This window comes from Triticum urartu, chromosome 1A, assembly GCF_056163025.1.
Source record: "Triticum urartu cultivar PI428250 chromosome 1A, HENAU_Tu73, whole genome shotgun sequence".
NCBI lineage: Eukaryota > Viridiplantae > Streptophyta > Magnoliopsida > Poales > Poaceae > Triticum > Triticum urartu.
This window is the reverse complement of record NC_141873.1, coordinates 548,390,910-548,407,172: the sequence shown is the minus strand read 5'-3', so window position 1 is coordinate 548,407,172 and position 16,263 is coordinate 548,390,910. Positions and strand designations below refer to the sequence as shown.

General features: G+C 41.9%; 1 protein-coding gene and 1 pseudogene across 1 annotated transcript; both read left to right on the top strand.

The window, feature by feature from the left end:
• The first annotated feature begins 4,089 nt into the window (after window positions 1-4,089).
• Window positions 4,090-5,462, top strand: LOC147992539 (uncharacterized). The gene is made up of 4 exons (XM_087539060.1): window positions 4,090-4,675; window positions 4,763-4,843; window positions 4,912-5,150; window positions 5,217-5,462. The coding sequence occupies exons 1-4, from the start codon at window positions 4,090-4,092 to the stop codon at window positions 5,460-5,462; spliced, it is 1,152 nt and encodes a 383-aa protein (XP_087395186.1).
• Window positions 5,463-5,684: 222 nt separating this feature from the next.
• On the top strand, window positions 5,685-6,530 carry LOC125538525 (uncharacterized; annotated as a pseudogene).
• Window positions 6,531-16,263: the final 9,733 nt, after the last annotated feature.

Sequence of the window (16,263 nt, the reverse complement as noted above, 5' to 3'; positions counted from 1 at the left end):
CCAGCAAACGCATGGTACCGTGAATATGATGACGCTGCCGGTCCTGCTCCTCCTGGGATGGGCGCGGTGCATGTACGGACGCTGAGGTCTTGGAGTGCGCCCGGTCGTTGTGGGAGCCGACTGCGCCGCCGACGCCCGTTCTTCCGCCGGCGTCTACCCCACCAGCCGTTTGCTCCGGCGGTGGCGGGTTCGGCGCGGACGGAGCGGCCGCCTCCGAAGCCTTCTTCTTCGGCGGCATGTTGATGAAGATGATGAAAATCTAGCTCGCGTGTACGCTGGATCTGGTTCACACAACCTCGACGCCCCCTACCTGGCGCGCCAAAGATGTCGGGGTACTGATCCACGAACACCTATGGGACCGGCGGATCGAGTCCCTTTCGGTTCGGCGGGGGCGGAGATCGCGCAAAGAGCAAATCGAGGCGATACACGCGAGCGATTTACCCAGGTTCGGGCCGCACGGATGCGTAAAACCCTACTCCTGCTTTGTGGTTTGTATTGATTTCTTGCTCGGGAGCGCGAAGTGCTACAGTACACTTCAGCAGCTAATGAGACCGAGCGTGAGTGTTCGAACCCCCCTCTACGTTGCACACGGGCCTCCTTTTATATGCTCAAGGGGTCACCAACAGGTGGCAACGGAGGTAAAGGGTAGAAATGGAAAGGTGCTGCAGTAGGTACAGCTACCTGCTACAGTGTATCATACCTAACCCTGACGGCAGGGGACAAGGGCCTTAAATGCCCGTCTGCGTCGCCTAAACAGTGTAAAAGGGACCGTCAGGGACGCCACCGCTCGCCATGATGGCGATCTTGTCAGCGCCGCTTGCCACCGCGCACCCCTGGCTGCACAGCCTCCCGCCACGTACGCCTGGAAGGGTCCCAGAGCGACACGTTGGTGGATGTGCTGGAGCGCGGGCACGGAGTGGTAGCTTGCCGTGGCAAGCGCCTTGCCGCGGTCGTTGTCTTGTCGCGTCCGGGAGCTTGTCGCTCACCGGGCCTTGCCGGGACGCGTGGCGCGTCGCGGCAAGTTCCTTGAGACGCCTTGGGCGGCCTTCCCGGCAAGCTCCTCTTGCCGGGGTCTTAAGGTGCCTTGGTTGGCCTTCCCGGCAAGCTCCTCTTGCCGGGGTCTTGACTTGGATACTTTGTTCTTGAATGGCTCCAAAGGAACCACGGAGGACCTTGGCGGTCACCCGGCAAGCCTTGCCGCGGGGTGCTGCGGCTGCCCGTGCACAAGTTCGGGATACTAGGGTACCCCTACTCTAGTACACCGACACCACTATTAGGCCCGGAGCGTGGCAGGCCATTAATGGACCAGATCAAATATGGGCCGGCATTTGGCCCAAAACATGGCAGGCAGTTAATGGGCCGGCCTACTAGGGTCCACAAAGTCTTGTGGGCCTACAGCTGGGCCGGCCCATTAATGTCGGCGAAATCTCATGGGCCTTTAGCTGGGCCGGCCCATTATGACCCGCAAGAATCTTGTGGGCTTTACCTGGGCCGGTCCATTATGGCACAAAAAAATCTTGTGGGCCTTTACCTGGGCCGGCCCATTATGGCCCGCAAAATCTTGTGGGCCTTTGGCTGGGCCAGCCCATTATGGTCCGCAAAATCTCGTGGGCCTTTAGCTGGGCCGGCCCATTATGGTCCACAAAATCTTGTGGGCCTTCAGTTGGGCCGGCCCATTATGGTCCGCAAAATCTTGTGGGCCTTCAGTTGGGCCGGCCCATTTAAACTTGATGGGCCGGTCCACATGTCAACATATCATTGGCGCGTCTCGCCCATTGGATGAGTTGACACGTGTCTCCTCCAGCCAATGATGATTTTACACATGGAAAATCCCCATTGGTCGGGGCTGTTAACGGGTTATCGGATCCAAAACCTGACCCGATAGCTTAACGGCATTCCGTTACGGTGGATGCCACGTGTCGGTCACCCTGACGAAAGCACTTCTGTGACGCGCGATTTATTGTCATGGAAGTGGACACTTCCGTGATGATAATTTTGGTAATGTCATGGAACACTTCTACGACAGCACATGTATGACTCTCTTGATTCTGTCATAAATTTTTCATGGATGTACATGCATGACAAAAAAAGCGATCTACTGTGACAAACACGTATCATCACGGAAGTGTATTTTTTTGTAGTGTTGCCATTTTTCTTGAAGTTCCCTTTCTTTCCCTTGCCCCTTTTCTTGAAACTAGTGGTCTTGTTAACCATGAACACTTGATGCTCCTTCTTGATTCCTTTGTGGTTTTGTTATGTCGTATTGAATCTTTTGGATGTGAGAGCACTTGATGTATGTCTTGCGATGGGATATCCTTGGTGAAAATGGGATGTTCTATTGATTCACTTGATGTATGTTTCAGTTATCAATTTGCGGATTCCCGTGGTGACATTGGGGTAATCTATGCATAGGGGTTGATACACGTTTTCATATTCCTTTCTACGATAGAAATCTTGGGGTACTCTTTGAAGTTCTTTGTGTTGGATTGAATATTATGAACCTGGAATTGTGTGATGCACGTCGTATAATTAACCCGCGATACTTGTGGTGACATTGGAGTATCTAGGTGATATTAGTGTTGATTGATGCGTGTCATATGGTGTTATTTTAGTACGAACTCTAGAGCTGTTTGTGACACTTATAGGAATAGCTTAATGGATTGGTCGGAAAGAATAACTTTGAGGTGGTTTCGTACCATACAAACAATTTCATCTTATGTTCTTCGCTATAGGAACTTTGCAGTGATTCTTTGTTGCACGTTGAGGGATTATTATATGATCCAAAAAAATCATTATTGAGAGATCTTGCACTAGTGAAAGTATGAACCCTAGGCCTTGTTTTCAAGCATTGCAATACCGTTTTCGCTCGCTTTTATTACTAGTTACCTTGCTGTTTTTATATTTTCAGATTACAAAAACCTATGTTGACCATCCATATTACACTTGTATCACTATCTCTTCACCGAACTAGTGCATCTATACAATATACCATTGTATTGGGTGTGTTGGGGACACAAGAGACTCTTTGTTATCTGGTTGCAGGGTTGTTTGAGAGAGACCGTCTTCATCCTATGCCTCCCACGAATTCATAAATCTTAGGTCATTCACTTGAGGTAAATTTGCTACTATCCTACAAAACTCTGCGCTTGGAGGCCCAACATGAGTCTACAAGAAGAAAGGTTGCGTAGTAGACATCAAGCTCTTTTATGGCGCTGTTGCCGGGGAGGTGGGTGCTTGAAGGTATATCTTTACACCCTGTTTGGATGTAGGAAAAACAGCTTGGAATTGGTAATCTGGAACTGCCAGGCCAAATTCTATTGTTTGGGGTGGTACAAGATTTGGGCTTGGAAAACTTGGCCCAATTCCAAGCGAGCCACCAGCGCACCTCCACCCCTCATGCGAGGCTTCCGAGCGGACGAGCTCGGAAAGGCTCGGAAACGCCCTGCAGCCCCCACCCCGCGTACCTGTTCGCTCGTTCCTGGCGAGCTCCTCTCACTGCGACTCCATCTCACTCCTGACTCCCCTGAAGCAACCGACGGCGATGGTGGCGGTTTGTTCTCCGGCCCTCCTCTCCCTCCCCCATCCATCCCTTCCCTCCTCTCCCTCCCATCCGCCCCTCATCCTTTTCATCTGTTCTTCGGCCATGGAACGACCTCGCCCTCAAACCCTAGATTCAGTCGGGGATTTGCGGCAGGAATAGGTCGTTCGCAGGGGAATGACGGTAGTAGTGGAACGATGGCGAGAGTGGCGCCATCCCCTCTGTGTGAAGCTCTAATATTTGTGGTGTCCATGGGAGAACTAGAATTTTTGTGGTGTTCACTGTAGCTCCTTAGATGCAGTCCAGTTCCTTGAATTTAAGAGCTCGATTTTGTGTGTTGCTAAAGTATGATTTGTTTGAACTATGCAGGTTTCCAGGGGATTTAGGAGGTCAAATTACCGTGGTGCCAAGGTATATTATCTACTCGTACTTCATGTATGTACTGTTATTTTGTTTTGTCATTTATACACATGTTGCTGCATGGTTTATTATGTACCAATGCTCTGAATAATTCATGGACAAATGGTGTGTGCATTGTAGCTTTTTTCATCATGTCTTTGGTTGCCTACATTACCGAAGAGAACAAAAGAAGAAAAAGGAAGAGGATATTGTTGACAAAGCAGTATTTCGAAATGTCATGTCTAGCATTTGCGTATCTTAGTTCTCAGAGGGCACCGAGGAATCTCGGATGCTTCGATGATGACAAGGAAAAGGTTGCATATTGGAAGTATATATTGAAACAAACTTATGAGGGGTCCGAGACAACTTGCTATGATAAGCTACGCTTAACTAAAAGAAACTTCCATGATCTTTGTGCTATGTTGCGTGAGAAGTGTGGTCTCAAAGATAGCACGTTTGTGACAGTAGAAGAAAATGTTGCTATGTTCTTACAAGTTGTTGGACATGGACTTAAAATGAGAATGTTGGGTGGCACGTACCAGCGTTCTTTAGAGACTATCAGTAGGCATTTCTCTACTGTGTTATCAGCCATCCTGTCTCTAACCGGGGAGTTTATCAAGCTTCCCGATCCTTCTATCACCCCTCCCGATGATTACAAGTGGAAGTGGTTTCCTAATGCACTTGGAGCACTAGATGGGTGTCATATTCCGGTGTTTGTTAATGCTGCTGACAAAGGAAGGTATAGGAATAGGCACCAAGATATCAGCACTAACATGCTAGTTGTGGTTGACTGGAACATGAAATTTCTCTATGTTCTACCTGGTTGGGAGGGTTCATCATCGGACTCGAGAGTGCTAAAAGATGCTATGAGAATCGATCGCGAAGATGCATTTGTTGTACCACACGGTATGGCTCTTTCTCTTTGCGTTTCATTTCTCATATGTACTTGTTAGCTAACTTACGTACTTGTCAAGGAAAGTACTATCTTGTTGATGCTGGCTATACCAATGGACCTGGATTTCTATCTCCATTCAGATCCACTCGGTACCACTTGAAAGAGTGGGTGGCAAGTCAACAACAACCCCAAAACGAAAGAGAGTTGTATAACTTGCGCCATGCTCGTGCTAGAAATGTTGTGGAGAGAACCTTTGGCTTGTTGAAGAAAAAATGGGCCATCTTGCGTTCTTGTTCTTTCTTTGACATAGAGGACCAGGTAACACATGTCCATTTGATTGAGGCATCATGTGTCCTTCTTTGACGATAAATTAAATATTTGCAGATTCGTCTTATTAATGCGTGTTGTGTGTTACACAACTATGCAAGGGATAGGCAGCATATGAGAGATAATTTGTTGCTTCCGGAAGTCGACGCTGAGCTAGCGACTATGACTCCTGAACCTGCAGATGATGCTACTTTCATTAGAAGTGTCCAACAAACAAATGCATGGTCCAATTTTAGGCAGCAATTTGCGGATGAGATGTATGCTGAGTACCTTGTGGCGCATGGAGAACTAGAGATCGAGTAGATAAGTGCCGATGGAGTAGATAGCTAGCTGATGGTGCCTTTTTTGTGCTAGCTTGCTGATGGTGCCCTTTTATGTGTGGGAGCATGCTGGCTGTGATGGTGCCTTGTGTGTTATGGGTTGTACATGCTTCATCTTTTGTTCGTACTAATATATATGTTTACCTTACTCGTGCTTGCTCTTTTGTTCTTACTTTTATGCACATTCATTTATTTTACTATAGAAGCATGGTCGAAACAAAAGGAAAAAAGTAGAGTTTACCTTACATGGACTCTTGAGATGGACATGACATTGTTGGTCGTCCTTGTTGAGCATCACAGCAATGGTGACCGTGCTCAAAATGGTTGGAAGCCACATGTGTATAATGCTTGCATTAAGCATGTCAAGGATACATGTGATGTTGACATTACAAAGGAAAACATAACAGGAAGAATCAAAACATTTGACAAGCACTATGAGATCATTACCAAGATGCTTGCACAGAGTGGCTTTGGATGGGATTGGGTAAAGAACATGGTGTCAGTTGATAGTGAAGAAGTGTGGTCTCGATATGTGGAGGTACTTAACACCAAAGTTATTTTGTGGTTATTTTTGCAACTTTAATATCATCTCATTTGTGTGTTTTGTGTAGGCTAACAAGGAAGCACGTGCCTATAGGAACAAGGTAGTGCACAATTGGGAGTCTATCAATATCATATATTCAAAAGATCATGCGCCCGGTGTCGGTGCTAGGACAAGAGCTGAATGTGTTCAAGAACCACAAGACACACCTGTTGTTGAAGAAGCTCCTGAGGTGCCTCAGAAGAGGCAACACATTGGGGATGCTATCTTGTGCATGATGGGAAAGATGAAGATTTCTTTTGATGATGCTTTGAAGACAACTGAGCCACTTCCTATGCCTAAGGTGACTCCTCCAACAGAAATCCTTGCTGCACTAAAGAAGGTACCAGATTTGGAAGATAGTGATATGCTGAGAGCTTATGGAAATTGATTGTCAATGAGCGTTTGTTTGAAGCACTCATGGCGCTACCCGAGGAGTTAAGGAAGCCATGGCTGTTGACCTTTGATTAATTGTTACTATCCTGTTTAGTTGATGTATGGACTCTTGTTTGCGAACTATCCACTTGTGCTATGTGTAAGAGACATAAAACTATCTACTTGTGCTATGTGTAAGAGACATAAACTACCAAAATTATTATCCATATTGTTTTCTTGGTACTTTAAAACTATTTTCTGGCATCCTTCCTTTTTCCATATTTATTTCTACTTGTGTTATTGTTTTGAACTTATTCAGAACATTTTAATGTTATTATGTGTGTAAAATAATATATATATATATACACACATAATACTTTTTTTCATACATGTACAGAAGTTTCTATTATCCAAACTCAAAAAACATCCAATTCCATGGTTTGTACATCCAAACAGCAATTGGAATTGAGTTCTACCCTCTGATTCCAACAATAAATTCCATGCACATCCAAACAATAGAATTCAAATTCGAGCCCATTTCCTTTCCATCTTGGATTTGGAATTTCTAGTCCAATTCAATTCCAAGCAATTTTTCCTACATCCAAACACAGCGTTAGATCTTGCAGTTGAATCTTTTAGTTTCTTGTTTATCACTAGTTTGGTTTATAAAAAAACTAAAAATGGACATTATTCATCTTTATCATGTCATTTTTGAAAATGATGGAAAGGAAAATTGTGCTTAGTGGTTAGAAGAAGAATTCAATAGAATATTTGGCATTAAAAATGATGAGCATGATTGTAATGTTGTTGGTATGAATTCTTTGAATATCCATGATGCTAATAATAGGCAAAGCCATAAGCTTGGGGATGTTATGTTTGATGATGATGATATTTTTACTCCCCCAAGTTTTGATGAGAATATTTATTATGATGATAGCATGCCTCCTATTTCTGATGATTATATTATTGAAAGTGGGTTTGGAAGAGTGTCAACTCTAGGTACTAATGATCTCACTATTTTGGAGGGTGTTGAATATTATTGTAATAATTATAAAACTGGATTTGGAGAGTTCATGACTTTATTTAATGATGATACCACTATTTTGGAAGAGGTTTTAATTGATTGTTACAACAAAGTGGCTATCTATGATGATTATGGTGATGACATGTATGATATAAAGAATAATGATAACCATGAAATTTTGCATCATGATTTTAGTGCTAAAATTGATTATGTAAATCAATTAACCAATTTTCTTTATTCTCGGTTGTAATGTATATCACTAATCAATTTGTTTATACTAAATTTAAATTAAGTGATGTAATAAAAAGTTATCTTTCAATTGATTTGTGGCAATTTCACAAATCATATAGTGCACATGTACATATTTGTATTTTTGTGCACATGTTGTATAGCTTTGTTTCACTAAATATTATGTTAGAGGTTTTTAAATAGTAAAGTATGACTGATATCTAACATTCTTAAGAAGTTGCTCCCCACTTCTACTTATTCTCTTAGCATGCACAATGTCCACATCATCACTTTGCCACATAAGCTTTTACCGTAGTGGAATTCTCCATCCCTCAATGCCTCCTGCATGCAATAGATAATTAGCAAAAAAAAGTCTATTGCAAGACTGCTGCATGCAAACGTCCATCATCGCAAGGGGTGCCAATAAACGGCAATTTATACGTGCATGTAGTGGTAGCCATCAATATAGGATCGCACATATTATCATCTGTAAAAGGAAACTGCTTTGATTAAGATGGAAATTAATACTCCACTCATTCTTCTCATCTCCCTGAAGGAAACTGCTTTGATTATGACGGAGTACATGGGTGACTGCGGTCCTTCGTCTCCCTGAAGGAATAAATCTCTCCACCGGTCCTGTAACAAAATCCCCACCGATTCTTATCATCTTCCTATATCTCTATCTCTAACTCTCCCTCTCTCTCTCTCTCTGCATTGCGCCGCCGCCAGCCAAGACTTCACCGGTCTTTGCCATCGGAGACCCACAAACTGCTGCCATATACCTGATTGTTTGTGCCAGTTATTTGTTCAGGTGATTAGTCGAAAGCCACGGTGAGCAGCGTCGCCACCTCCAATGCAATGACCCGCATCCTTCAGGCTGGTCAGATCTCCAACGAGCACAACTCCCTTGACAATTCGCTGACACCGGTTGAGATCATGCAGTCCGCAACCGGCGCGCTCCCTAGGAGAGGCACCCTCGTGGTGGTGCTCGCGGACAGGACGTAGTCGTCGAGGGCTTCTGCAGCTCGTGCTGCGGCATCCATGGCGCGGACGTCGGGCCAGGTACACCTAAGCGTGGGTGGGTGACGTCGAGCACGAGTGCACCGCCGACTTCTGATCCCAAGTCCTCCACCTCCTTCCCTTTCCTATATAGTATGGAGTTCTCACGACCGGCTACAACATCGTCGTCGACATCCTCTATAGGACATGGGCTGTAAATCGCAAGTGTCCATGCTTTTATCTCCTCCGTGAATCCCATTCGTAAGTTTTCCCCAAATTATTGCGATTGATGGCCCATATCCTAATTGAACAACCCGATCCTGGCAGCAGTTTAATTCCCTTTTCCTTACAAAGGTGAGCACTAGCAAATCTCCTGAAACACATATCTTCTCACCACGCGGCTCAACTAGCATACCAGATCTCTCTTTACCTTACAAAAAAGTGAGCACTAGCATATCTCTTGGCAGTAGCAATTCAACAACTCGATCTAGGTGTGTCTTACTTAATTAGGATACCGTAGTAATTATTTTGTGGTTTAGTGGTTTTCCTGTTTTGATTTTTTAGCAGTTATTTTTAGTTCAGCCTTCTACTGTTACTTGCGCTTATCCTGCAGGCGACGACCGAGCATGGAGGGAAGCACTGAAATGATTAATATTGTGTGTGAAAGTTGTCACATAGGCTGCTAATGTTTGATTGTGTTTTCCAAAGACACACTTTTATTTGCAGCTAGGGTGACAAACTGTGCATGCTTTGGGCTGTTGCGAACCATCTCCCACTTTTATCTTCTCTTTCGAGCAGTTATTCTTTCGAAGTGCTGGCCACATGTGTTGTATATTTAAATTTTTACTATGGCCTTTATACCGTTAGTGGTATATTTCATATACCGTAATTTTAAAAAGCATTCAGTTTTTACTTTGTGTGATTTAGATTGCTCTTTTCTTTATCAAGACTGTTCTTTTTTTAAACGAATCCACTATAATGCCTTTTGGATTTGTAGCTCATTCGTTAGGTGAGAGTTTGGTGTAGGGTAATTATCCATTAGTTTTCCTTCATCCTCCTGAGTTAAATATTGTGACGATCCCTTCCTTATTCTCTTATTTAAGCCATAACCGAATATTCTTGAAACCCTCTGAATGAGATATAGTTGTCCAATGCAATTTATGTAGTTTGGTGAGTTTTGAATTGAGAAGACATATCAATGTGAACTTTTCTTGGCTGAAATGTGTCAATCTAATAACTATCGCATTACTAATTTCCAATTCTTTTCATATCTCTCTAAATTGTTGTAGAATTTCCCGCCGCAACACGCGGGGCATCCTCTAGTTTTATTAGTGACATTGTAATCAACGAGTGCAAATATTTCAGCCATTTCAATATTTGCATAGTCATCATCTTTTCGTAGCCACATCCCATGTGGGGAATCATGTTCGGGTCGGTCGAAACAAATATGAGACCAGGACGGAAATAAAGTTTTATATCAAATTTTTATACTTGTTTGTTTTTATCATAGTATAATATTATTATATATTTTTTTAGTTGGTATATTTAACCACATAATTTATTTTTTATAGTTAACCAATATTCTTTGTTCTTATTGTAATGTATATCACTAACCAATTTGCTTATATTTAATTTAAATTAATTGATATAGTAAAAGTTATCTGTTAATTAATTTGTGTCAATTTCAAAAACTATATAGTGCACATGTACATATTTGAATGCATGTGCACATGCTGATATATAATTTAGCTTCAGTAAATATAATGATAGAGGTTTCCAAATAAGAAGATGCAACTAATATGTTATTAGTGATTTGTAGTGTATTATTCGGTGTGCATATTTATAGAACCTTGTAGAGTATAAGTTGTACATTTTGCAAATTTATTGCAAGTTAGATTGAGTAATAAATTTATTACATGCATGATATTGAAAAAGCACCAACAATTGACGTACGTAAACATATCACTAATTCAGTTATGATTACATTTAGTTTGTTTATTTAATATACTCATCTAGACGTTTAATTTCCTATGGTGTATATAAGATCTCATGCCAGTTTCTAAACTAAAAGGTTATGTACGGATTACACATAGAACTGTATTTTGCATAGATTTCAGTACAACCGGCAGGACGTCCATCGGAGATGGAGAATAGCAGGCTAACTAAGCTCATTGTCTATCAGATTCACAAATCACCTATTATATTAGGTTTTACTTTGATGTGATGCAGATTTGGTCCTACAAAATTAAAATTTTATTCTACACTGATGACCCACAAGTATGGGGAATCTATAGTAGTCCTTTCGATAAGTAAGAGTGTCGAACCCAACGAGGAGCAGAAGGAAATGATAAGCGGTTTTCAGCAAGGTATTCTCTGCAAGTACTGAAATAGGTGGTAACAGATAGTTTTGTGATAAGATAAATTGTAACAAGCAACAAGTGACAAAAGTAAATAAAGTGCAGCAAGGTGGCCCAATCCTTTTTGTAGCAAAGGACAAGCCGGAACAAACTCTTATAATAGGAAAAGCGCTCCCGAGGACACATGGGAATATCGTCAAGCTAGTTTTCATCACGTTCATATGATTCGCGTTCGGTACTTTGATAATTTGATATGTGGGTGGACCGGTGCTTGGGTGTTGTTCTTACTTGAACAAGCATCCCACTTATGATTAACCCCTATTGCAAGCATCCGCAACTACAACAAAAGTATTAAGGTAAACCTAACCATAGCATGAAACATGTGGATCCAAATCAGCCCCTTACGAAGCAACGCATAAACTAGGGTTTAAGCTTCTGTCACTCTAGCAACCCATCATCTACTTATTACTTCCCAATGCCTTCCTCTAGGCCCAAATAATGGTGAAGCGTTATGTAGTCGACGTTCACATAACACCATTAGAGGCTAGACAACATACATCTTATCAAAATATCAAACGAATACCAAATTCACATGACTACTAATAGCAAGACTTCTCCCTTGTCCTCAGGAACAAACGTAACTACTCACAAAGGATATTCATGTTCATAATCAGAGGGGTAATAATATGCATAAAGGATCTGAACATATGATCTTCCACCAAATAAACCAACTAGCATCAACTACAAGGAGTAATCAACACTACTAGCAACCTACTAGCACAAATCCCGGACTTTGAGACAAGAATTGGATACAAGAGATGAACTAGGGTTTGGAGATGAGATGGTGCTGGTGAAGATGTTGACGGAGATTTCCCTCTCCAGATGAGAAGAGCGTTGGTGATGACGATGGTGATGATTTCCCCCTTCCGGAGGGAAGTATCCCCGGCAGAACAGCTCTGCTGGAGCTCTAGATTGGTTCCGCCAAGGTTCCGCCTCGTGGCGGCGGAGTTTCGTCCCGAAAGGTTCCTTCTGATTTTTTTTCTCATTGAAAGACTTCATATAGCAGAAGATGGGCGTCGGAGACCCACCAGGGGGCCCACGAGGTAGGGGCGCGCCCCCCACCCTCGTGAGCAGGGTGTGGGCCCCCTGGACTTCATCTTTGGCGAGGATTTTTATTTATTTCTTTTAAGATATTCCGTGGAGTTTCAGGACTTTTGGAGTTGCGCAGAATAGGTCTCTAATATTTGCTCCTTTTCCAGCCCAGAATTCCAGCTGTCGGCATTCTCCCTCCTTATGTAAACCTTGTAAAATAAGAGAGAATAGCCATAAGTATTGTGACATAACGTGAAGTAACAGCCCATAATGCAATAAATATCGATATAAAAGCATGATGCAAAATGGACGTATCAACTCCCCCAAGCTTAGACCTCGCTTGTCCTCAAGCGAAAAGCCGATAACAATAAATATGTCCTCATGTTTAGAGGTAGAGGCGTCGATAAAAAAATAAAATACAGACATGAAGGCATCATGATTATTCTCATAATAGCAACATATATAGATTTTGTCATATGATTACTTATATTCAAGTGATGATCAATTCACAATGCAAAAGTATGAATCAGAAACCTTATTGAGCACCAACAAACTATAAGCTCAGTCATTGAAGCAATTGCAATTTATCATAACATCGGAAAGAGTCTATGTCAAAGCTAAAAAGCAAGTCCACATACTCAACTATCATTTAGTCCTTCATAATTGCTAACACTCACGCAATACTTGTGGTTATGAAGTTTTAATCGGACACAGAGAAAGATAGGGGCTTATAGTTTTGCCCCACAACCTTTTACCTCAAGGGTAATGTCAACAATAATAATTCATGCTCCCCTACATCCAATTAGATATATATATCATGTTCTTTCCAACATGCTGGGCTTGCCAAAGGATAAAATAAAAAGAAAGGTGAAGATCACCATGACTCTTGCATAAGGTAGAAGATAATAATAAGAGATAGGCCCTTCGCAGAGGGAAGCAGAGGTTGCCATGCGCTTTTATGGTTGGACGCACAAAATCTCAATGCGAAAGAACGTCACTTTATATTGCCCCTTGTGATATGAACCTTTATTATGCAGTCTGTCGCTTTTATTACTTTCACATCACAAGATCGTATAAAGCTTATTTCTCCCACACCAATCAATCATACATATTTAGAGCAATTTTTATTGCTTTGCACCGATGACAACTTACTTGAAGGATCTTACTCAATCCATAGGTAGATATGGTGGACTCTCATGGCAAAACTGGTTTAAGGGTATTTGGAAGCACAAGTAGTATCTCTACTTGGTGCTGAGAATTTGGCTAGCATGAGGGGGAAAGGCAAGCTCAACATGTTAGAGGATCCATGACAAAATACTTTATCTCAGATATAAGAAAACATAACTCATTACGTTGTCTTCCTTGTCCAACATCAACTCTTTAGCATGTCATATTTTAATGAGTGCTTCCAATATAAAAGATGTCAATGATAATATATCTATATGTGAAACCTATCTTTCCTTATTACTTCCTATTAATTGCAACGATGACCCAAGCTATGTCTGCCAACTCCCAACAACTTTAAATCATCATACTCTTTCTATGTGAAGTCATTACTCTCAATAAGATCAATATGAACTAGTTGCTTCTTTTTATTCTTTTTCTCCTTTTCTTTTATTTTATTCACCCAAGATCATGGCAAAATAATCAAGCCCTTGACTCAACACTAATCTTTATTATATATAGCTCACAGACTCGATTACATAGAGAGATCATAAAGCAAAACTCAAAACTAGATCATGCCATAAATTTTATTCTACTAGATCAAGATACTACTGATAGGATCGAACTAAGAAAAACGGTAAAGATAGGAGATGTGATTGTGATACGATACCGGGGCACCTCCCCCAAGCTTGGCAGTTGCCAAGGGGAGTGCCCATACCCGTGTGATTATATCTCTTTCTTTGTTGTTGGTGTAATATTCTTGGCGATGATTCCACTCAGGATGCGGTTCTCCTCCTCGAGCTTATTGACTTGCTGCTTGAGGTCCATTATTTCCTTACGAAGCTTTCCTGTGACGGCTAAAGCTCCTTGCACCCAAGGGTGTTGCATAGCTGCGGGAGAACAAGTGACACTCCTCTTCATATTTTCATACGAAAGAAATCTAACATTGGAAGGGATAACCGAGTTTGGAATAGCTGAGCTCTGTAGTTCCCCCATCGTGAATCCAGCTCGGAAGTGAGAGGTGACTTCTTGATCCTCCATGGCATCTACCCTCATCAAGTCAGCCTCCATCTCTTCCTCCGTTGCTAGCCCGAAGTGGTCAGCATCGCTGTTTGCCCTTGGTTCCGATGCCGGATTAGATACCCGACTCTCCCCGACTGACTCTTGAGAAGACATCTTGCTCTAATCTGCAGCAGCAACAGCTCAAAACGAAAACAGAGGATAATTGCGTGATACGGGAGTCAAAACCTTCGGGAGTATATATAATGATTTTTTACCGACCAAAATACGTAATGTGCAAGAAAACAGAGTCCGGAAGGCACACGAGGTGCTCACGAGGTAGGGGCGCGCCCAGAGGGGTAGGGGGCGCCCATCACCCTCGTGGGGCCCTCGTGTCCTTCCCGGACTGCTACTTATTTTTCTATTTTTCTAAATATTCCAAAATGGAGAAATATTGCCTTAAAATTTGTTTTGGAGTCGGTTTACTTACCGTACCACATACCTATTCCTTTTCGGAGTCTGAAACAGTCTGGAAGGTGTCCCTTATGTATTCCTCCGGGGTTATGGTTTCAATAATATTGGTTTCAACATTTATGGGATTACCTGAGATACAGTGTTTAATTCTTTGACCGTTTACCACCTTCGGATTTGTGCCTTCGAAGTTGTGGATTTTTATGGCACCGGAACGATAGACCAACTCGATGATGTAGGGGCCTTCCCATTTAGAGAGAAGTTTTCCTGCAAAAAATCTTAAACGAGAGTTGTATAGCAATACATAATCACCTACATTAAACTCACGCTTTTGTATCCTTTTGTCATGCCATCTTTTAACTTTTTCTTTAAACAACTTGGCATTTTCATAAGCTTGGGTTCTCCATTCATCAAGTGAGCTAATATCAAATAACCTCTTCTCACCAGCAAGTTTGAAATCATAGTTGAGCTCTTTAATAGCCCAATATGCCTTATGTTCTAGTTCGAGAGGTAAGTGACATGCTTTTCCATAAACCATTTTATACGGAGACATACCCATAGGATTTTTATATGCAGTTCTATATGCCCATAATGCATCATCAAGTTTCTTGGACCAATTCTTTCTAGACCTATTAACAGTCTTTTGCAAAATTAATTTGAGCTCTCTGTTACTCAATTCTACTTGACCACTAGACTGAGGGTGATAAGGCGATGCAATTCTATGATTAACGTCATACTTAGCAAGCATTTTATGGAAAGCACCATGAATAAAGTGTGAACCACCATCAGTCATTAAATATCTAGGGACTCCAAATCTCGGAAAAATAACTTCTTTAAGCATTTTAATAGAAGTGTTATGATCAGCACTACTAGTTCGAATAGCTTCTACCCACTTAGTAACGTAATCAACAGCAACTAGAATATGTGTATATCCATTAGAGGCAGGAAAAGGTCCCATATAATCAAAGCCCCAAACATCAAATGGTTCAATAACAAGTGAATAATTCATAGGCATTTCTTGACGTCTACTAATATTACCAATTCTTTGGCATTCATCACAAGACAAAACAAACTTACGGGCATCCTTGAAGAGAGTAGGCCAATAAAAACCGGATTGCAATACCTTATGTGCAGTTCTATCTCCAGCGTGGTGTCCTCCATAAGCTTCGGCGTGGCACTTGCGTAGGATTTGTTCCTGTTCATGCTCAGGTACACAACGTCTAATAACACCATCTACTCCTTCTTTATAAAGATGTGGGTCATCCCAAAAGTAATGTCTCAAATCATAGAAAAACTTTTTCTTTTGTTGGTATGTGAAACTAGGTGGTATGAATTTAGCAACAATATAATTAGCATAATCAGCATACCATGGAGTACTAAGAGAAGTACTTATAACATTTAATTGTTCATCAGGAAAGCTATCATCAATAGGTAGTGGGTCATCAAGAACATTCTCTAACCTAGATAAGTTGTCTGCAACGGGGTTCTCAGCTCC

Coding starts and splice junctions, on each gene's coding strand:
- LOC147992539 (XM_087539060.1), top strand. CDS start 4,090: ATGTCTTTGGTTGCCTACATTACCGAAGAGAACAAAAGAAGAAAAAGG. Junction 4,676..4,762: donor TAATGCTGCTGACAAAGGAA/GGTATAGGAATA, acceptor TTCTACCTGGTT/GGGAGGGTTCATCATCGGAC. Junction 5,151..5,216: donor TCTTTGACATAGAGGACCAG/GTAACACATGTC, acceptor AAATATTTGCAG/ATTCGTCTTATTAATGCGTG.